The 23,590-nt window shown below is 37.0% G+C and overlaps 1 protein-coding gene across 1 annotated transcript in view; it reads right to left on the reverse strand.

The window, feature by feature from the left end:
• Positions 1-1,255: 1,255 nt before the first annotated feature.
• FBXO15 (F-box protein 15) overlaps positions 1,256-23,590 on the reverse strand; it is a 29,314-nt gene continuing 6,979 nt past the window's right edge. The window contains exons 3-10 of the mRNA XM_075142178.1: positions 23,467-23,571; positions 18,956-19,198; positions 18,472-18,681; positions 16,428-16,557; positions 13,945-14,027; positions 12,566-12,711; positions 6,895-7,019; positions 1,256-3,323 (exon numbers count right to left, since the gene is read on the reverse strand). Coding sequence (XP_074998279.1) covers positions 3,054-3,323; positions 6,895-7,019; positions 12,566-12,711; positions 13,945-14,027; positions 16,428-16,557; positions 18,472-18,681; positions 18,956-19,198; positions 23,467-23,571 — 1,312 coding nt within the window. The 3' untranslated portion in view covers positions 1,256-3,053. The remainder of the gene's footprint in view (positions 3,324-6,894; positions 7,020-12,565; positions 12,712-13,944; positions 14,028-16,427; positions 16,558-18,471; positions 18,682-18,955; positions 19,199-23,466; positions 23,572-23,590) is intronic.

The following is a 23,590-nucleotide window of genomic DNA, read 5'->3' on the forward strand; positions in this document are numbered from 1 at the left end:
TGTTTTTATGCTTGCCTACAAGGTAAATCACCCTTTTAAAAATATTACAGTTCTATCTGTTGCAGAGTATTTAAACATACACATTTAAAAGTTGGTGGTGGTTACTCTCTTTTTACTTGGATGAGTTGGTCCCTGAAGTGCACACAAATACAAGTAAAATCTTTTTAAATTTTTTTCCACTTACAAGTGCTTATACTTTCTCTCACAGAAATTGTCCTACTACTTGGATAAATGATGCAATTACTACAAAGACATTGTCTTGTCTTCAGCACGGAACACTAACAAAGTCATTAAAAGCTGCTGCAAGAAATCCTGAGGCATTAAGAGAAAAATGTGATGTAAGGCTTAGCATCATGACCAGTTGTGTATTTTGATGATCAGATTTCAACTGGTGCCTCCATTTTTCCTGTTTGTTCTAACAATTGTCTTTTATACAGCAAGAATCTTTTATCACAGAGTGGGACATGCAACTCATCCTACCGTCTATTGCACCAGATATATAAAAAGGGACTTCGCAGAAGATTAGCCGAAGATTTTATCAACACATGTAGTTTTTTGGAACAGATGGGGTTTTTTTTCATTAAAAGGGCCAGTGCAGTTACCTAATGTCACTCTTTTTCTTTGTGGAGGTTCAGTGTATGTCCTCACTTATACAAAGAAAGGAAGATGGGAGTTGAAGAAATGGAAGTTTGAGTGAAGCCACACGTAACTTTCCAGGTTTGATCATACAGGTGGTAACTGCTGAATTTTCTTCTGCTGTGCAAGTTAAAAGCAACTGTCAGCTGTACACATGGCATAATACTACAGCAGGTTTAGGTCAATCTCAGGCCTATCTGAAGAGGTAAAAATGGATTCTTAGTCTTCATATCTTCAGAAAGGACAAGATTATGGTCCCGTTACTTCAGTGAAGATGCGCGAGAACAGTTCTGCAACAGTTATGTCCATTTTTGAAGATCTCAGAACCACCATTTGCTTGGTTCTGCTGCATATACACATTCTTGTTTATGAACAGCAGAAATAAGTTAGCAATAGCCTGAGGAAACTCTGCTATGCCTTGTATCACTTTTTAGGTTGACAGTGCTGCTAAAGACTTACCCTCTTCCTCATTAATTCAGTTAGTAAACTTTCACGCTACTACATTGGAGTATTGTGGGTAGGGACAGTACTCTCTCTTGTTTCATCTCCAATAGTGACACCAGAATTTGCTATAAAACATTCAATTGTATAAAACAGTCAAATGCTTTAGAAATTGAAATTGTTTTTTAAAAGAAAGGAAGTACTTTATTTAAAGAAAAAAAAAACCACAACATTGGAAATGCAACAAAAATTCAGCTAGAATGAGCAACGACGGAACTCTTGCCATTTTATGGCTGCTGAGTGCCCATTGACTTTGGCAGCTTCACAGCAGGTCAGAGAACATACTTGTACATCTCAACGGATCAATGCAGCCAGAATAATTCTACATGTTCATTTACAGGCTTAGCAGTGAGGCCAACGACTGAGAGGACTTTGGGACTGAGCCACCATTTCCTTACTAAAGGTACTGTCTCAAAGTCTAACTTCAGGCAAAAGAAAATCTTGACTGGCCACTTGTCTGTGCAGCATGAATTTCAGCATCTGTTGTTCTGGCATTCATCACACCCAGTCCACTCATTTAAAACATTTATATTACTTCAAGGGATCCCAGTCAGCATCAGCAGTCCATAAGAAAGACGACAGAATGCAGCTGATCCTGCTTGTTACACTGGCTAACCACCAAACACAGAAATGTTTCTGTTTCTTCATTAAGCAAGGTTATACAAGTCAAATTCAAACTGAATCAGCCTTAACTTTATTGTCTTTGAAAGTTAAATTAAGAAACAACCCTACCACTGTAGTATAGATCTCCTACTGTCTCTGTAGTACAGAGCACAAGTGCTTACACATAAACATTGCTTGCATGAACCAATTAATGTACTTAAACAAATAAAGAAAAGACAGAAATTATTTTTAAGGAAATCACTACTATAATGAAGTCACAGAAGTCAACAATATAGTTGTGCTTTTTTCTTAACAGAGTACTGTGAAATTACACAAATTTGCTGTGGTTTGTAACATGCTATGTAATGACAGTGGAGTCTCAATATCATGTCATTTTATTTTTTTTATACAGGGAGTAGAAGATTTGGTCCCACAGCTACTTCAAGGCAAGATCAGGCACATACATTCAATTTTTATATGAATACTTATTGTTAGATAAACAGTATCAGATATGCATTCTTTCCAAAACAACCGAAAGTTACGCACATTCGGTAAGAGCAGACGTCAGCTCAGCTGTACTGATAATTGGGACACTTATTCATAGGCCAATACATGAGGCAAGTGTCTAGGCTCAAATCAGACAGAAGGTTAGAACATGGGAAAACAGAACAGGAATTTAAAGAAATTTCATAATAGATATTATATATGATTTCTTAACAAATGCCTTAACTGCCATATTGTTCAGATCTGTGACTTCCTGCCTACCTTTTAAATCCTCTACTTGAATACATTTAAGTGAAGTATTTTCTGAAAAAAGTATTTCTGCATTTAACAAAACCTGTTAAAACCTGTTATTTACCAATAACACTGTAACGAATCTGAAGGGAACAGCACACATGCTGTTTTACTACTAGGCATAAAAGTCAATGTTCTCAAAAACAGTGTAGCTTACGTAAGGTAAGACGTCTTCACAGTATGGCTCTCACAAGAAGCAATTCGTTAACCACAGTAACAAGTATCTATAAAGAAAAGTATTCCTAAAAATAATTTCAATATACCCAGTACCAGAAACAGACTAAGCATATGATGTTCAACAGAGAAGAAAAACATTCATTTATGTCAACATGTCTCTTCAATCCCTCCAATGCCAATTAAAAAAAAATTATGCAATTGCACTTGTTACTGAAAAACTAAAAGGCACAAAACTTGCAGGAACAGTCTTGCTCATTGGTATCAATTTTAAGCATCAAAAGTTTAGTGTGTTTTTTGTTTTGTTTTTTTTTTAAAGCAAGGAAATTAACGACCCAATTAAGTCAGTAATTTGTTCCATACCAGTTATTTACCTTTTTGGTGCTTATATAAAGCACCAAATTGACTACAAAATACTCCTTGGTTTCTTCCAACCATACCAACTCAATACAGACTTTGCCCTCTGAATCTGCATAGTCTGTGGTATAGATATGACCCATGTAGTCATAAAGGCTGGATGCCTTGGAAGACAGTTCCATGTAGACTGGGGCACTGAAACACCAGAAGGGCTTTCCAGTTTCATCCAAGAGAGTAACATCCATCACGTAGCAGTCCTACGAACATAAGCAGAAGAGATTAATTCCCTATTCCATGGCACAGTAAATAGATCTGTCCCTGATTTGAGGAGAAATATCAAGGATTCAGAGAGCAATTTTTGGTATAAAGGCTAAAAACTCAAAATATAGTTGATAGTGCTCCACTGACTACTGCAAAGCAACAAATACTTATTTAGAGGTTTCCTACAGAAATCAAAATTGCAACCTACAGACATCAAAAACTGTGCTACAGAAGGTAGCACTGTCAACTTAAGTCAGACATTATTTCTTGAACATTTTTTAAGCCTTTAATGTCTGTGTTTCTCAATTATTAGTTACCTTACCATTCAAATAATAATAGTCCTTTCAATATGAGAAAGAAACCTAAGTTTAAACTCAGGGCTAAACTTGTGTGAATGCAACAATGTTTGCAAAGGTACTCAAAGAGACTACCCCGAAGGCAGTGTACACACACAACAATTACACTTATACGCCAGCTATAAATGAAAGGTATACAGCACTTTTTGAATGGCTGCAAGCTTCAGTTCCCAAAAAGGTAATATTAATATATCTTTTTACCCTCCAAATAATTATGCCTTTTAAAAATTCTTGAAAATATTTCTTACAACACTACACAATGACACCATTTTATAATGCTGAAGTCAGGATGCCAATCCTTGGGCACTTGCGAACTGACGGTTTCACACGTGCCTTAAAAGCATATGGGTTGTGTGTCATTGTTAGTATCATCAGCTGTTACCTATTCTCATGAGTTCTGAATCACTAAATGAATCAGATTATCTTAATTATGCTGTATATATGCATTACTTTCAGGAGTATCATATGCTTCAAAAGCATAAACATCACATATTCCATGCCAAAAAATTAATTTGGAATGCTTTATTTCACTGTACTACATAGTTGTGCTTCTGTTGCTTTAACATTTCTTTCACTATTACTGTACTTCAATCAAACAATACAGAGCAGATGGCACAAACATAAGAGGTAATGCAATACATACAGTCTTCCTAAGTTTGTTACTGTAGACTATGCTGAAAATACAAAATTCAAACCAAATCTCACGATCATTTAATAACTTATAGAAGGTACAAATTTACTTTAAACAAGAAAGAATTACTATTTTCTGGTCCGACATCTTGCATATCAAAGGCCAATTATGAAAAGTAAAGCAGGGTGGCCTAAAGTGTTGGGGTTTTTTGTTCCCATGTATTTCCAACTATCTGTACTTCACCAATTAATTTTTTATAAAAAAATACCCGGAAGTGCCAAAAAAAGCTCCCCCCCCCCCCCCCGCTCAGAGTATTGCACAAAATTCAAATAAATCCAATGTAATGGCATGTTCGGCTGCTGTAGCTGATTTTATTTGGTCTTCACATGTTTTAAGAGTTTTAGAGATTTATGTTGAAAGCCAAACTGAATTCTACCCACAGCTATGTGTTGACATGAGTAATCTCTCACCACAAAATGAGGGGTTTAAAAAAAAATTTGATATTTTTATTTTTCCTAGAAACAAATATTCAGTATAACTTATGCTGTAAGCACATAGGACAGAGCTAAACTAAAGGCTACAGCCATAGCCCTCTGTTTCCTCTGACAGTTAATTTCCCAGATTTTTATGTGGTACTCATGATTATTTTCACGGAAGAAAAAATTCTGCCAAGCAGCTGTAAATCATATAGAATCATAGAATGGTTTGGGTTGGAAGGGACCTTTAAAGATCACCTAGTCCAACCCCCCTGCCGTGGACAGGAACATCTTCCACTAGATCAGGTTGCTCAAAGCCCTGTCCAACCTGATCTTGATCATTTCCCGTGATGGGCATCCACAACTTCCCTGGGCAATCTGTTCCAGTGTCTCACCACCCTCATCATAAAAAAAACTCTTCCTAATGCCCAATTTAAATCTACCCTCTTTCAGTTTAAAACCATTGTCCCTTGCCCTGTCACTACAGAGCAAAAAGTCTCCCTCAGTCTTTCTCATAAGCCCCCTTTATATATTTAAAGGCCACAAAAAGGTATCCCCGGAGCTTTAATTTTCTGGTATCTGCCCAACACAGCAGCAAGATTTCCTACCTCCTATCGTATGCTTTTCAAGCAAATGAAGCATATTCTGTAATTATGTGCTAAGATCCCACTAACTTTAAGCATGCAAGCAGTTCTAACTAAATTAATGGGATACACGATAAAAATAAAATGAAAATAAAATAAACTCATTCAAGTCTAAAATTTTTCAGAAGCTTCCAAAAAGCACCTATTCTGCATTATGGTTCTCAATGAACATTCATGGCAATTAAAGAAAGATGGCAAAAAATTGCTTTAAAAGCATTTTCTTGTTAGCTTGAACTCCTTCTAATTACCAACATACAATATTTTTATTAACACACATAGGGGAAGGATTTGTTGTTCTTCTGAAAACAAACACCTAACTCAAAAAAGTTTAGTACAAACTGAGAACAAAAGCAAGTGAACAAACCTGTCACTATGCAAACAAGGAATTTGAAGAAAAAAAATTGCTATGAGCAATTAAGAGAGGGAGGACTGAATGGAAACTGCAATTCAAGCTCAACTGTAGCTGATGTTCCCAACAGATATTAGTAGGTTACTAAGTTTTAAGATAATTTTATATTCCTTATTGCACAGGAAAGCTGGCTGACACTGTAAACTGTAAAGCAACTATTTTAATATCTATGAGCAAAATATGTTATCAAACAGTATTCCATTCCGCACGTATGTGCAATTAGCAGAAAGGACAGTTATTATTAATTTTTACTTTTTTTCCAATGTAAGTGCCAAAATTGAAATAAACTGTTGAACAAAATCATTTTTCAGTAGTGCTTAAGTTACATTTATCAGAATTTTTGGTACTTCTGAAATTTCCATGCAGCTGAAGTACATTTAAAAATATGTGCCTTCACCGTTATTGCAAAATCTACAGAACTACTCTCAATCTTTCTTTGAAATAATTCTTTTAGGAATTTTATATAAGAGAAAGAGTGAGAAGTCCTCTAGAATAAAAACAGTTAATCCAGCTGACCCATGCACATGACTCAAGAGCTAGGTGCTGACTGCATGAATGTGGATGTAGTTTCTGCCTGGTTCATCAGCATTTTAATATTCTCCAACCGTTCCTAACTTCCATTGCACATACATGCTACCACAGATCTGCAGAGTATTTCCCTGGGGTTCAACACTTATTGCCAGAAAAAAAAAAAACACAACAACCAAAAACCCCACAAAAAGCACATCTGCAGAACATTTTTTGTCTAGCATTTCCAAGCAGTGCTGCTCAGTCACAGCATCTTTGCTGAGTAGAAACCACTGGAGTCATCAAGTCATCACACATGCATAATGGGTCTATCATGCAATCTAGACTCTAAGACAGAAATGATAAAACTCTTTTTCCTCAAAATTCACATAATTTTTGCAACATTTGAATTGAGTTCTTTTTCTAGTTACACACACCTTCCATAAATAAAAACCTTTTTTTTAAATTAGCATATTTAGAATGCATAAACATTATTCTCTTTTGAGATAAGCATTTCCAGAAACAAAAAATATTTCTGACTGACCTTTACATTGCCTTTAAACACATCTGTTTCCCAGGATAAGCCAACTGTCCCAATAAGAGGCAAGTGCTTCGTATTATCCTTTAAGCTTACGACTGTGAGCCTCAAATATCCATTTTCAATGTCACCTGAAAATATTAACAATATATAACATTATACTACTACAAATCAAACTAAGCCCAAGTACACCATAAATGTTCTCTCTGCTTCTCTCCATGTCTTTAGTTTCCTCCCGCTCACCCATAAGGAACCCTGACACCAACAGCTAGATATCCAGCACATTACAGAGAATTTAAGTCACAGTTCAGGGCTTTGATTCTGTGATCCACAGTAGAAGCAGCAGCTAAAAAAACAATTGGTATATTTGAGTATAAAAATCTGAATGCCACGTAAAGGACTTACGCAAGGATGCGAGAAGTAAATTCTATGTTCAATATTTCAAATTTCATGCCACCAGTGCCTCCTTCACTGCCCAGTCCCCAAACATCAAGTTCAACACATAACACGTGAAATAAATAATGAGATACCCACCACCCCTTTTTTCTTTTTTTTTTTTTTTTAATCTCTCTACTCTGTGTGGAAACTCAAATAACCCTATACAACAGGGTATAAGGATAACTATCAGTCCTCCCTGCATCATTTAAACTGACAAGAAGTATGCCTGGATTTGAATCATGTTTTTAAAGTATGGATTTGTTCATTTTTTAAATAGCTTCCCAAAGGCTCACTTTCATTTTTTGACAGATTTCTTTGTGATTTTTTTTTTTTTCCTAAACATAACCGTATTTCTTTGGCACGTCTTTCTCTCCTCCCAGAAGAGACTGACTTCTACTAATTGTTCTTTTTTCCCTTGCTACTGGAGGAGGAAAGATAACCAGGGAGTCCAACAGTCTAATTATAATTTGGGGTACATCATAACAAACAAGATCTCTGAGTACAAAAAAAAATATGCATCACATCATGATGCAAGCAGACTTCTTAGCAAGACATCCCTTAAACAAATTTCCTTGAACAAGAGATACTTTCTTAAGAGAGCAAATGAAGGCACTAGAGACCTCAAAGGGGCGGGGGGGGGAGGGGGGCGGGAAGGAACAGAACTAAGTATCTAACACTTGCAGGAGACAGATAAGAAGGGAGAGAAGGAATTCCCAGAAAAATACAGCTTGTTAGGATCCAGTAGCAGGCCCTGGATAATAACTGAAGAAGCTTGTGGAGGTTTAAGACACAAGTGGCAAAAGTGAAAAAAGAGAGAAGTGTCTTGCCTGCGGTTCTCTTTCAATCAGGCCAAAGTAGCAGCATGAGGCTGAAGACAGAAGCAGCAACATCAAAAAGACTGGCTTTGAGTTAAAAAGCTAAAGCCTGCATGCAGCAAAAGCCTTTGCCTGGTGGCTGCTGAAGGCAGAGGGCTGGAGGCAAAGTGACAGAGAAAGAGAGCCCACAGTTTACCACAGAAGCCGGAAACTTCTCTGAATTGGTACTGTGAGGCCAAGCAACTCCCAAGAGACGCTTGACTGCAAAGCAATGCTAGAAAGACATCACTCACAAGTGGGAAGTCTAAAGAATACTTACTGTGTGGAGGCAGGAGCCCAACACATGACAGGAGCAGAAGCAGAAGCAGCAGGTTTTTCAGTACAGACACTGTCTGGAACAGGAGTGTGAATACAGTGGAACCAACATGACTATGCCCAGGAAATATTTTGTATGGTTGAAGGAAAATGCATCACTCCAGACAGTGATACCCACTATCCTTGCAGTGAAGTCCTAGAGAACTCAGTGAGGAAAATGTAACCAGAATTCACTTTCAGGATCCAGCTCAAAGTGCAAAAAAGGCTATTAAGTTGATACCTACCCAAATGGTTCCGTTCCAAACCTCAGTACATCAAATCCAATGAGAAAATTTCATTCAAGATAAAAATATTTTCGATAAATAGTCAAGCTTTACTGAGTGAACACTGAAAGCCCGCATCTAGAGTTGAGCTTTTATACAAGAGACTTTAAACAACATCAGTCAACAAGCATTTTTTCCAAAGGACTATTCAGTTTTCCACAATTCAGATTTGAATGGAAGCAGCTATTCCTCTCACTCATTCAAAACAAATTAAAATTTTAACGGAATAAAGACAGATTGAAACAAAGCATACTGCTAACAAATGAATGAAGCCCAGGATATGACTACTATTGCACGGCATTAATAACATGAACTACTGCATTGCTAGATGGGTCGCCTGGCTAAGGTGTAAGTTATAAATCCCCTGTTGCAGTTACTTCTTAACTTTAAGCCCGAATGGAAAGAGGTGACACAGATCAGGAATCTGAGGCTAATTATTCGTGGATTAGTTAATCCAATCTTTATAACTTTTTTTTTTAAATACAAAAGCTTCATTGCAGTTCTTATATTTAGAAGAAAGAAAAAGTATGCCTAGAAATTAGCAAGAAGCTGAAGTGCTAAGCACTGACATCTCCCGTTCCTTATCCCAGCCAGATAAGAAAAGGAAATTAAAGGGGAGAGCAAACTACATTAGACATACCAAAAGAAACATAGAGGAAGCAAATTGGAGAGGGCTTTCTTCAGCCTGATCTAGAATTTGTTTCATTGTCCCCTTATAATATCTGCAGTCCAGAGTTTATGCAAGACATGTATAGCAGCAAAGCAGCACTTTAATCAGTATAAGTTAAAGGGAACAAATATTTCCAAATAAAGGGAATACCAATATAGAGAACATGTGTCATGTAGACAAACCTCAGGGGAAAGAAACAAATAGCCCAATAGTTCAAAGGCACTTATTTTAGCTAAAAGCCAAGCGAGTTTGTTTTGCTAACCAAGCTCTTGTTGCAAGTTGTAATTTGATTGTTATTTTCACGAGGAAGGCTGTGCTTAACACTAATTCCAGTGGCAACAACCAGCCTTACCATGCTGAAATGGTCATTTAAACTTGCAAATCAATCTTCAAGGTCAAGCAAAAACATTTCAAATACATGATGAGATATTTTACAAACAAATCTTAAAAGCTCTCTAAACAAACAAAAATAACCCCATTACATTTTGCAAACACAACTTACATCAACAAGGAATAACAATGAAAAGCCAAAGCTTAGGACTACCATATGGCTACAAAGCTATGCTTAAAAAGTTAAAAAAACTAGGTAAATACATTTCAAGAATGTTCATTAAAAAGCTATATGTAGTATTCATGGCTTCTATAAGTCATATGAAAAGCCTGTCATAGGTTTCTGAAAATAATAAAAGTTTTCTAATACATTCAATTCAATATTCACCCTACAGTATCTGTCAACCAGACCATATTACCAATTCTGTTTAAATGAAAGGAAGCATAAAATAAAATGCTAAAAACCAGCCAAAACAGAGTGGCAAAACAGCTAGTTACTGCAGTGCAAGTATTAATAACAGAAAAGATCTGAAGCCATATATACTCCATCCACTTGGTTCAATGAAGTGCGATATACCTTTTTTATTTGATGTTAAGAATTTTGCAGAAAGAATTGAAAATAGAGCAGCAAAATGAAGCGCAACGTTAATGAACATTAACAAAAAGCAGACAAAAATACAACTAAAAGTGAACAAATAGATCAGTTATTCTGCAGAACAACAAATGGGCATTCCCTGGTAACCTAGGAGTGTCTACAGCTTCCTAATGGCATCAAATAAATAAGTAAAACCCCAGTATAATAGCTGACAGCTGATCAGTGTCTCAGGTTGTGGAAACGGCCATTGGCATGTCACATCCATAATTTAAAACAAATCTGGATTGGGTAGAGAATTTTAACAAATAGTAAGACTTCTCACTATGTCGGTGACCTCCATGCTTCAGAGCCCTCCCAGAGGACAAAGAGTATCATTAGAATGGAGGCAAAAAACAAAGCGCAAACCATCATATACAACGAGCTTGGACAAACCTACTCTGTTAGCCACATTCAGAAACACCATGTGTACCAGAAAGAGCAAAGTGAACAACAAATTACTGTGAAAATATATGACAGCAGACAGCCATAAGCTGCCTCACTACCTCATTTCTGAACACAAATTATGGAGGAAATCAAGCATTTTCCAAAAGAAATTATTGTGCAAGTACGTGGAAGGGTCTAGATGATAAATGAGCTTATTGCCTGCAGAACCATGGCTTCAGCTGGCTGATGTCCCAAGAGAGCAGAATCTAGCGGCTGTCACACAGCTGAAGGACACAAAACCAGTTCAGAAAACACTCATGACCATAAAACGGATTCTCTAACTAGCAAAGTGAGATGGCATCCCAACTGTAGCTCCTGGACATTTGCTACAATCTGCATAAACACCAGCTTAATCTTTAACAGAAGTAGCTTCTTAAGCAGCAAAAAAGTGACACCAACAAAGAAAAGTGTGCCACATACTGCTTTCTCTTGTACAGCTGTATTGCTAGGAGCATGAAATTTTCATTTTAGAAAACAAAACATGACATTCACCTAAAAAAAAAAAACAAACCACCAAAACCCAAAACCAAAAACCCAAATCTCTGGCCAATTTACAAAATAAATTGAATAAATTATTTTTTGAGAGTATAAAGAGGACTCCTGTATTGACCAACTTATAAGTATTCCTTTATTTCAAGGCTGGAGCTTTTCAGGAATCTGAAAACATGTATGTTTCAAATTCAAAGGACAACAACACTCCACAATGTGCACAAGGCTACGGTCTAAATGACAGTTCTTGGAGTGATCAAATACAAATTTTTAAAAAAAAAAAGTCATGGGGAAATTTGTTCTAAGACTGTAAAAGCACTCAAGCCTGATAACAGTGCCCTCTACTGTCCTCATCAAAAACAGTGTTTTCAGAAATCAACAGAAGGCTCATTAGTACTGTTATCAGAAAAATACTGGGGAGCAATAATTAATTTACAGTGTTTAATTTTAATTGTTTAATTTTAAGTTTAATATTTTAATCTGTCTCTGCTGACAGACAGACAGCTGTATAGCTCTAGGCAGGGCTGTGTTGAAGTTAAGTCAAAAGAGAGATCACCCATATATTTTGCAAAACCCTAGTAGAATTATTAAGTTGGGTTGTACATGAACAACAAGGATAGCCAATCATGTCTCATTAAAAGAAATGCTAAGAACTGAAAAAAGGCAGCACAGTTAAAAACAACCACTGAAATTGTTTATTACACCATGAAAGGATGTCAGAATAGGCAACCTTAAGTTGACCTAAATAAAAGCTATAAATCTTAAAGTTCACAGTATCTTCTACAAATATATTTAAATATTTAATCCATCAATGCACCTGCATTCTTCTACTTGAGAAGAATTCTACACAAATAGGTCTCCAAAATGTATGAGGACAAACTCATTCTCCCTTATAGTATACAAGCGGAAGCAACATCAACCTGCACCAAAAGCTGTGCCACTGCATTATTAACCAAACGAAAATATCCTGACAATCTGCAGAACTTACATCTCAGGCCTGACACTATGTCAATGTAATAGCAGGCACACTTTATATAGAGCAAGCTTATGACGCCACACTATTCAGATACAAAGAAATCACACAACGAACAAAAAGATAGCTTACTCTTAAAAATCCATTTCGGTTTCTCCCCTTAAAACAGAGATACTGGATATAAGAGGGAAAACATAACAGCAGGGATCATTCTAAAAACAGACATTATTGTTCTGTCAACTCTACCTTTTCTGCAGAAGAGGCTTTTGAATGTTCCACACAGATAGGTGCAGCTTCTACCGTGCATATCAAGATGTAGATTGTAGTCATGCAGTCCATATTCTGGGTCAACATCATCCAATACAGGTTTATTAGGTGGAAGGGCATATTGACTTTAAAAAAAGAAAAAAAAAAAGGAACTAAGCAAGCGAGAATGACTTAATAGAAAGAGATATAGCACATAGCCCTACACTGACTGAGACTATCATCTTAGGAGAGCTTATAAGAGAGGAAAAAATTATTAGAAGATACAACTTTTCTTCTTTATTAATGCTTTTGAAAAATCAAACATCTCTAGTTTATCATATTTCTTTTAAGCTGTCTAATACAGTGTCTAATACTTCTAATCAGCTGTTCAGTCTAGCAAAGGCAGAAAATACGGCAGTTAACTTTAAAAGGTACATCTGTTAAACTCCAAAATACGGATTTGTTTACGGAAAAAAAAATGCATCAGCTTAACTACAAATCTAAAAGCCAACTAGCTACAGACTTCTCTGGAATATCAGTTATTGAATAATTTTGTATGTGCCTAACCTAAAAGAGAAACTACTGCACACAAATGACCAGAAGAGCCCAAATCCCAGAGGCAACTGAGCATCTCCTACATAGGATCCTATTTGGTAGTAAAGGAGGTGGTGTTAAGTCTCACCTTCTGTGTGAAAAGAGCCATACTAAGTTATAGCGGGCACATAAGACCATCAGTAGATACAACAGTATCTGAGCAGAAAGCTGAGGGGGTGGGCTAGGGGGAAAATAAATCCCCAAAATCATCCTCTAAAGCTAAAAAACGCCATCTTTCTAAACAGTTTACAGTGTATAAACAGGAATTATATTATACACTGCAATATACACATATACACAAATACTTCATAGGAAATCCAGCTAGTTTTTCAATAGGACTAAAAGATAAATGTAGGCACCTTACCAGTTTACTAGAATTTTTTATTCCTTCTTACACAGCTAAAGATTATTTTCGTACTTCCTAAAATGTCTCTCTCTTTTCTAGGTCTTTCAGATAGGAAGAGGGAATAAAAAGACTGCTTGTGAAAAGGGAGAAAGTATGGGCAGTGTATTTCTAACTTTCTCAATAAAACAAGTACTAGGACACTTGTATGACTAAATTATCTCCTTAATAGCATAACAGTGGTAACATTTTAGTATGAAAATACTTCTATAGCTTTGTATATAGTTACCATAACTGTTGTTTATATTAAACAAGAATAGTTAGTTACTGCCTAAATATAAACCTCTTACCAGCAGCCAATTGTAACTGTAAAACTCTTTATTCAAAAAGCTTTATTCAAAAGGTTATCTTTATTACCCACAACGGAGAAACCAAAACTTACATAGTAGCAGAACCCAAAGTGCTTCTCTCAAGAAGTTGATGATAATGAAGACTCGCCATAACAAAAGCAATTTCATTTTTCTCCTAAAAAGTTAATTAAAGTAGATGTATTTTCATCTGGAAATACTTTTTTTCACAAGGTCTTCTTGAGCATTAAAATTATAGATAAATGCTGCTGCTTATTACTCTGCCAGTTACTGTAATAATGTTAATAATGGCTTGCTTTAACACTTGGACTCCTGTAACTGCTACTGTCTTTTCACAAGAGTACAGAATACATGTGAAAGTTCACAGCATTTCTATAGTATGGGGAAAGGGAGGAAAACTAGCTATGCCAGGGCAAAAATTATCAGCAGCAATCCATGAATTGTACTTCTCTAGCTTCTACTTACCACTTTAAACTGGATACCTAAAAAGAGTCAAACAGGCCTTACTCCCAGCTACTAAATACCTAAGCATCAAGCTTATTTTCGTATGTAAGGAACTATTTGCAAAGAGGGCTAACATCAGTGAGGAATACAGAGCTATTCAATAGAAATATTGAATTTCAAAATAAAACTCCAGGTGTCTTCACCAGATTACGTACTCCTGGGAAAGCAATAAGACATATCTTCTATAGGCCTATACAGCTTAAAGAAAACTTCAGAGCTCAATGTGAGAACTAAACAGAGCCAAAGGTATCTATTTACTTCAAGAACACAGAATGCTAGGATTTCAGCTCTTTTTTTTTAAAAAGAAAAACGCATTTTTAAGTCCTACTTTGGAAACACATAAGTCAATAGCAAAATTATTCACTGCCAGCAGTCTATTACTGTCTTGAAAAGTGGGCAACTATTGTTTTCGTCTCTCTGGGTTACCAAACAGAAAATTACATCCCCTACTCAAACTTTTTTTTTTAGCTACTCCTGTACTTTTGTAGTGCAAAATTACAGCTATAAAAGATATAATGACAGAGATTTATCAATCACACAGAATCTCTCAGTCTTTCTCTATCCAAATACCAGAAGGCCCACTTAACCTGCCTTGGTTGTCAAAACTACTAGCATCAAGAATTTCTGTTGTGCCGCTAAGCTATGTGTAAAAAAAAAAAAATGTGTGGCATTTACAATTACTACACCCATCTACAGTTAAGTGCCTAATGTTACTCTGCCCACATAGAGAACAAGAACAGCTGTTCAGAAAAGTAAGCAAGAAAAATATACTAGAGTGAGGCACTCGATGCTTAACAACTTTGTGGAACTTACTTATGATTGAACCATTCCCAGGTGCTGAAAGAGTTCTCTTTCCAAGCATGGGACGGGGTAATGCGCTAGCAAGACCATAGGGACAACAACACAGGGACACCAATTTACTAAACTTCTGAAGATACAAAAGAAACTGCCGTTCACTTATTGGAGCTTTACATAGATTGAGACAACCTGTAATAGGCTCATGCAGGTCAGCCAGTCTCAAGTTTTCTAGGGAACGGACACCTTTAAGTAAGAGTGAAACAAACATTCCTTATGTGGTTTTAAACAATTCCTCTGGTGATTGTGCACATTTGCGGTAGCAAGAGTTTCCAGCTGGAAACGAGACACAGCCTAGAGCAACTGTTTACAGGCTCCCTGAGGGAAGTTCCTTGCCAGTGCCAAATAATATGTCTACGTCATTAACATGGCTGGGGGAGGAAGAAAGGGCTGCCACCTCTGAATTCAGTCCAAGAGCAGAACACCTGAGATAGGCTTCCATAGCACCTAACCATATGCAACTTCAGGCAGACACCTAGGTCCCAGTGTATTCAGTGCAAAGACACAGATTCCTTTGCAGTAGAAGTCTACTTCAGACTTTCTGCACTGCTCTCTAAAGACATTAATCTCTACGCACAGCCTACAGAGACTAACCCCTTAACTTAGACACTTAATACCAAGAATTTAATATCCCCAAAAGGGCACAGTTTACAACGTTCCTACTGCTGGAACAGGATACTACTGATACCTGGTGATGTAGATTAAAGGAAACAACTAGCAAAGTTGCCTTGTGGGAATTCATCACTTTGAGTGATGGGGATAGGACAAGACATGAGTCAGGGGAAGAAGCACGTCTCTCCTCAAACCATTCTATTTAAAATGTCTTTAGGATATCAAACTTTGGCAAGTGAAGACTGCAAAATAAATACAATTGAACACAGAAATAAGATCAGTACATTAATATACTATGATACCTAAATGTTCTTTTAATTAGAGGTGGATTTTTTTTAAAGTACAGATACTCCTGCGACAGTTCTTTAGAATACAATAAATCATCAACTAGCTGTCCCTACCTGTATTTTCTTGTTATTAGTTTAGACAAGATCTTTCAAAATCCGAAGGAAAAAAGGAAGATTAAAAAAAAAAAAAAAAACAAAAAAAACAAAACCCAAAAAAACTCCCAAAATCCCAAACTACAACGCAAAAGAATACGTTTCTTCACGTCCTAATAAAGTATGGAAACAAAATGTTATCTTACCTTCCAAAGTCCTATTAAGAGTCCTGGATTCAGCCTGAAGAGCTGGACAAGCTTATCAGCACCAACTGCTACGCTACTTTCAGTCAGGTTAGCAAGATGGTATTCAGCAATTAAGGAACGTCGACGAGGTCTTTGAAAAGAACATACAGAATGTAGCAACAAGACTATGTCTCCATATTTATGTAAAAGCTTAGCCTAATTTCATTTTTAACCCTGAAGTCTGACCAACAGCACACAATGAAAACAGTTTTGAAAGCATTCAGCATGCACAGCCATAAACTTTACTTCTGAACAACTACAGCATACTAGCAGGATCTCAACACCTAACAAGAAAAGAAACAATAGCCATCATAGGATGGGTTAATATACTACCTAAAAAAGAAGAAAAATTTATATGCTTGCCCAATATTTCAAAATAGCCACAGAATTACTTTATAATTTGTTTTTAATACTATGTTGGTACTAGATGGAATCACTGAACATCTGTCAGTATGAAGCAAGCTATTAAGAAGGTAAATTCTTCCTCCACAGAAGCAAAATTCCAAGGAAAGGATCAAACTGTACATACAATAAATTAAAAGCTTCTGTTAGAGGAAGCTTTCCTTTTTTAGAAAATTATTTCTAGATTTTGCCTGTAATTAAAGCTATTTAGCTCCATAACACCCTTTAACTAAAGTTCATACTTCACGGGCATTCTTACTGGCTAATGACGCATAAAAAAAGAGCAGAAAGCAGAGTCTGCATTACCTATTCAGAATGGAGAAATAACTCCTTCCAAAACCCTTTGCAGACTTAGGCTCTTATTATATTCAAAACTGTTCCTTGATTTCCCAATAGTATCACAGTAATATCACCTACCACTACACACTGCTGAGAAGCCAGCAACCAACAGGAACTTCGTCACATTACCTTGAACTGTAAGATTTGGGGCAGGGATGAGACATCAACCCTTTCCATCTTTAAGTCAATTAGGTTGGTATAAATACAGGGACTTTGGGAAAGCTCCATATAGTCTTAACACTCTGAGTAACATTCTGATCTTTGTGAAATCATTACCTCCATGTATATTCACAAGCTCTAACAACTTACGATTCTGTGAAATAAATACACTAACTGCCTGCAAGTTTTCTTTTACTGTTTTCTACATACGAATCATCATCTTGGTAAAACAGCTACATTTCCCACACAATTTGACTGCAAGACTTGTTTAGCTGACTTTACACAAAAGGCTTCTCTTGATTTTTTTAGGCAAATACTTTGCTTCTACTTGGGGAACCATGTTTTTTGTAGGTGAACAACAATTCTCTCTTTTCAGAGCTCTACCGCTAGGGATTTTGTGTAAGAAGCATGTAGCTGATACTACATACACTAAAACGACACATAAGATACAGATGTGGAAAACTCATTGACAGCTACCAAATACATACATACCTCAAATACACACTTTTAGTTTAAACATCTTTTCTCAGAATATAATGCCAGAAAAATACTGTACACACTTAAGTTACAAAACAACAGCTATCCCACATTGTGCTGTGGAGTAATTTTTTTTTATATGCACATACTTATATTGTACACGCAGCCAAACATCAAGTTCCCTAAATTCACATACACACCTATCAGATAGAAAAAAATAAATGTTAGTAACATAGATTACCTGATTGTAGCCACATAAACATTAATGAACTGTTCCAATCTAAATGTCTTACATTAAAATCTCCTAGATGTACATGTTTGTTTCATGCTCATTTGTATCTATGGCTTAGATTCAGCTTTCCAAGGCAGGACCTATCAATCTGTATCTTGCATGCCAGCAGCTACATTAACCTATGAATTAATGTCATAGCTTGCTGGGTTGTACCTATTTCTTGCTAAAAAGCTCTACCAATGAAGAGAAGGACATGGGCTTTGGAAGAAACACTACAGAAAGGCTTTCTAAGAAAGAATTAACTTGTTAAGTCAAACCAAGGTCAGATAGCTCCTACAGACACATTATCAACCAGTTACACCAAAAACCCCTCCAAAATCCTATGTTAAAACTCACCCATTCTTGCTGGGAGCTCTGCTTTGGTCAGGAAGCAATGGCGTAACTCCGAATAGTTTTAGGGTTGACAGGATGTCTAAGCATGGCCAATTTCTACTATACCAAAGTATAGTAACAGATGTGTCTTTAAATGATATGTTTGACTTCTCCATTACATGTTCCTTTCCATTTTTGTCCTTTAGAACAATTATCCAACTCACGCCAGAGGCTCTGTTATTTAGGAATTGAGAGGGGAGAGTAGTGTTTAAAAAAAAAGATTCTCAAAGTGACAAAACTTAAACTATGCTTCCAACAGAATTTTTAAATTTCTACTAACTGCTACTTATGTTTCTCAGGCTAGGTCATTTATAGACTATCATCATATTTTCCCATTATGATATAAATTTTATAGCTCTATTTCCATATCCCCCCAGCATTTCCAAAGCCATTAATATTCTGTACATTGTTCTCGAGTAAACATCATCTGTGGCAAGGCATTGCTTACCTCATAGCTTCTTTGTTTTTACATGGAAGACCTGTATAAGGATCCACAGGTTTAACAAGTCGCATTACTCTAGTTTTGACAGCAGCTATTTGTTTGAAGATGTATTCTTTCTTCCAGTACCCAGGCTTTCTATCATGTAGAGCAGCACAGCTCAAGGAAACAGTTTCCGTTTGTTCAGACTTCATTTTCCAAATTGTCCTTTTTGGTTGAAAACAACTGGAATAGATTTTCAGCCAGATTCCACTGAAAATAAAAGTAGAATAAAGACGAAAACCACATAAATTTCAAGAATAGTTACTTAATTATTCTATATACATGTCTCAGCTACCACTGAGCATAATGTTAGCAGAAAAATATAAAATCCTAGATTATCAGCAAACTGGGTTTGATCTAAATCTAAGTTTACAGAAAACCAGAAACTGTAGTCTCCTAGGTATTAGTCAAAAAAATGAAAAGGCACAGTTATACACTTTTCCCCATTTTGACCTTCCAACAGTTCATATGAGGTCAGTTTCCCTGGTGCAAACATGAAGGCTCAGGAACAAAAAGATGCTGGATGTCAGCATTTCTCATGGGCTTACTAGGTTATCTCAAAGAATATGGAATCTCTGAACACATTTCTTGTTCTGGATTATACATGCCAAATGAGATCCACTTATGACTTTCTGCTCTACCACAGGGGGGAAAAAACAAACAAACAAACGAAAAGTTATTCCGTTAATTCTTACAATATGCCAGTAAGGTTGATAAACATCTCAACTACATATACAGAAGATGTTTGACTAGTGCTCTTGAAAGTAGGATCATCAGATACTGGGAACTTCCCACTGTTTTACACCTCTCAATAGCACACTAGAGTATGTGGTTTTTAAAAAGCCTTCCTTCTCCTTATGCTGTTACTTCCTTCACACTCACTTAAGCAGATTTTAAAACGAACAACAAAACAGTACATATCTGAGAGAAAGCTATCATGAGGAAAAAAAGAAAAGGTAAGTCTTGTCTGTCTTCCTGAAAATACAGGATCCAGGATGAAGCTCAGAGACAGCATAGCCATACTCAGCGACTTAAGGGAAAACTGATTAAGGTTAAGCAGTTGCTTTTGAAAATTCCACCCCAAAACAATGATGCATCCTCCTCACACAAATCAGCTAGTGTAAAAAGTATTTTAATACCTCTTACTCAACAAAGATAATCTGGACCCCTCAAGTTTTTCACACAGATCCAGCTGAAAGTGCAGTGGAGGAGGACAATTAGAATCACCTATGTTTGGTGGTCACTGTCATGTCAATCCCTTCTGCACTCTCTTTTTAAAAGCTCAGAGAAGAGATGTCTTTTTGAAGACATCAAAGAAACATGCAACAGGAATGATGGGTTCACCTCTTTCCTGTTAGGAAACATATGAGGTCACATTTCCATCCCCCACACCCCCGTATCTCTAGGACAATTCGGGGAATATTGAGTACAAGAAGTTACAAGAATTCAAACAACAATCTGTGAATAAAGGTTTCCAGTAAGTTTTCTAACTTTAAAGTGCTAGCCACACAGTCTACATAACTGCACTAAAGAAAATTAATAGCAACAAAAACAAATTCTCGAGATAAATTCTCCACCATTTATTTAAGCAAGATTACCTTTACCAGTCCTCGCTTATCCCCAGGCAAACTTACACTAACGTGCTTTGTAATGCATTTTACCCCTCCTTAAAGCATTAAAGCATTCAAGGACTAAATCCATCCCACACTGCCTCCTACCCATGAAAACCACTCTCATTTCATCAGCTGCTGAGAATAAGTCCCCACATGCTGAGAGCCAGGCTCTTTGTTATTGATGCAAACGTACTCAGGAATTTTGCAAAAACCTTCCAGCCTGCTGCTCTACAGATATACGTACAATCTCCCACTGCCATTTTTTGAGTCAAAGCTGTTTAAAACATGCAAACCCATAAGCTTCTATGACTAGTAAAGGGAGGTTCACAGTCAACACGAGCTTCCAACTTCCCTTTCACCAAAATCAAGGGGGTGGATATGGAAAACATGAAGAACAATCCCATAAGTAAAACAAAGATTTAAGATACTTCAATTTTGAGATCAGAAAAGACAAGACAACCCAGTTATCAGATAGTATAAAACATTTCTGCTGGACGGAGGAAATTCTTATTTAACTCCAGAGCTGCTCAGAATTGCGGGATGATGAAAACGGAGGAGAGATGTCCTTGACACATCATCAGCAGCAGAAATTGAGCTGTGTATCATCCAATTGGTCTTATTTAGCCTAAAAATTCCAGCAAGATGTCCTCCTATTACCCTCTCCTGTTAACTAGAAACCCCTTCCCAAGACAGACATCCTTTCTTTCATGGGGAGAGATACTCAGCATCTGGCTGCATGATGCTGAAAAGATAGGGGTTAGTAGTAGGCATTTCCTGCATTTTGAGGGTACAGTCTCAGGCAATGTAAGTTGAATGAAGACAGACTTGCCACCAGTACCTACCACCCTTCTCCTCACTTTCAGTTACATATTGCTTCTTCCTTTCTCAAAACAGCATTGTGCAAAGAGATGAGAAATCAGTTCAAGAAGCTCAAAAATTCAGTCAGGGCAGGGAGGCAGAGGAGAAAAAAAGGAGGACTTGGAATCACAAGTGTTTAGGGAGGTATCACTGCCCCTTCATCCTCAACTGAAGGGCAGATAAATCAAAAAGGCATCCAAGGCATCCAACAGGGAAGCACGAATTTGCCTCTTTCACAGCAGAATATGTGCCACTTTTGCCTCAAAGCGTCAAGTATAACATTCATCTCAAGGCCTCTTATGGGATGTTGTTACAACAAGCCAACCCAACCTCCTACTGCTAACTCAGATGCCAGAATCAGACTCGCACCATTGTCAATCATCACTTGACCACAACGGCAAAAAGATCTTCCCCTGTGCTCTGGCTTCTCACTTCCTCTTACACAAGCGCTTTCTGCTGGTGATCAGGCTTTCAGGCAGATGATCTATATGAGCTTCCCACATTGCATGACAGGAAGGCTGGAATAATACCACATGCTGGGGCAAGGGGAATGCAGAAAAGGGGGTCAGAAACATTTCCTTGCCTTCAGCAGTTAACATTGAAGACATCAGTGCCAAGGAACTGTTAAAGTGCAGCCATTACTTGAAGAGCCCAAAGACAAAGCACTGCATTAGGCAACACAGATATCTCACGATGAAAGACTGATGGTCCTGTTGCATCAAGGACAGCATCCTGTACATCCAGGACAGCAGAAATATCCTCAAAAAGATACTCTGCCTAAAAACCAAGATCATATTTGTCACAGAGATATGCAGGGACTTCAATTACAATTTCTGTTAATTCACCACAAGATTCAGGGACTCGAGAAGGTCCATGGAAAGGTGATCTGGTCCCACTGAACCAGTCAGTCTCCTAGATAAGGGAAAGTATCTCTTCCTCAAATCCCATTTGTGCACATACAGTAATCTCTGTCAAGATCAGAAAATGGAAACAGACATTGTTGAGATGGAGACAGATGAATCAGCTTCCCTTGATCAGCCACAATGATTTTATCCTACCTTACTATCCTGAAGTGGAAAACACATATTAAGATACATAATTTGTGTCAACTACGCAATTTTTATCTACATGCACCTGCTGACAGCTTCAAAAAATAAACCTGGATTATGGCCTTCCCTTTAAATTCATCAGTTCTGAAGGTGTCAATGCCAATGTTAACCGCTTCACTGTACAAGTTTTGGCAAATAAGTGAGAAATGGATGAATACCAGATGCAGCAACTTCCTGTATAGGAAGACATTTTCTCATTTAAACAACACTAATGCAGCACAGTCCTAGAAAAAAAGGATACCCAGACATCCTAGTTATCGCATACCAACCACGGTCTCTTCTCTTGATCCTTCCACAAAATTATCATGATACTGGTAGGAGCAATTTGTGAACTCTGTATAAGCAATCGCTTACAAAAAAAAGGTGTCAGTATTTATCTTCGCCCTTTTTGTTTTCATTTAGATGTCACCAAAATTTGACAGAAAGAGCAACAGATAAAACCCACTAGTGAATCCCTTGACTAAATCAAACCCTCTGCAAAAACCTGATGAAAGAGCTAAATAGGTAGGACTTCAAAATTATGAAAGCTATGACAATTCAACAAAGCTACTGGCTACACACTGCTAAGGATTGCCTGAACCAAAAAGCCTGTGCAGGTGCATGTGAATACAAAAAAATCTATGCAAATTTTACAACAAAATAAATGCTAATAGTAACATTTCAAAACACTGTATTTCATTTTCGCCTCGTAACTCCCATTAAACGTAACAGGGCTTGCACAGCTAGAATTCCATATAACACATTGTACTGTGAGCTATGCAGTACATTTTCAGCAGAGTAATTGCCAGTAGGTACATGCATCAGTGCTCTGGCATCAGTAAAGTTAGAAAGACGCATAACTCAGGTAAACTCAACTGCTGCACAATAGAGACTACACTTATGCTTCCCTCTTCCTTACTTGTCATTGGCCAGATGATAGAAGTGCTTATTCACACAACCAACACACAACAGGGACACAGCATCCAAATAGGAAAATATCTTCATCAGCATTTCTGATGGCATGCTGGAAAACAAGAAAAATA

Source organism: Calonectris borealis, chromosome 2 (genome assembly GCF_964195595.1).
Source record: "Calonectris borealis chromosome 2, bCalBor7.hap1.2, whole genome shotgun sequence".
NCBI lineage: Eukaryota > Metazoa > Chordata > Aves > Procellariiformes > Procellariidae > Calonectris > Calonectris borealis.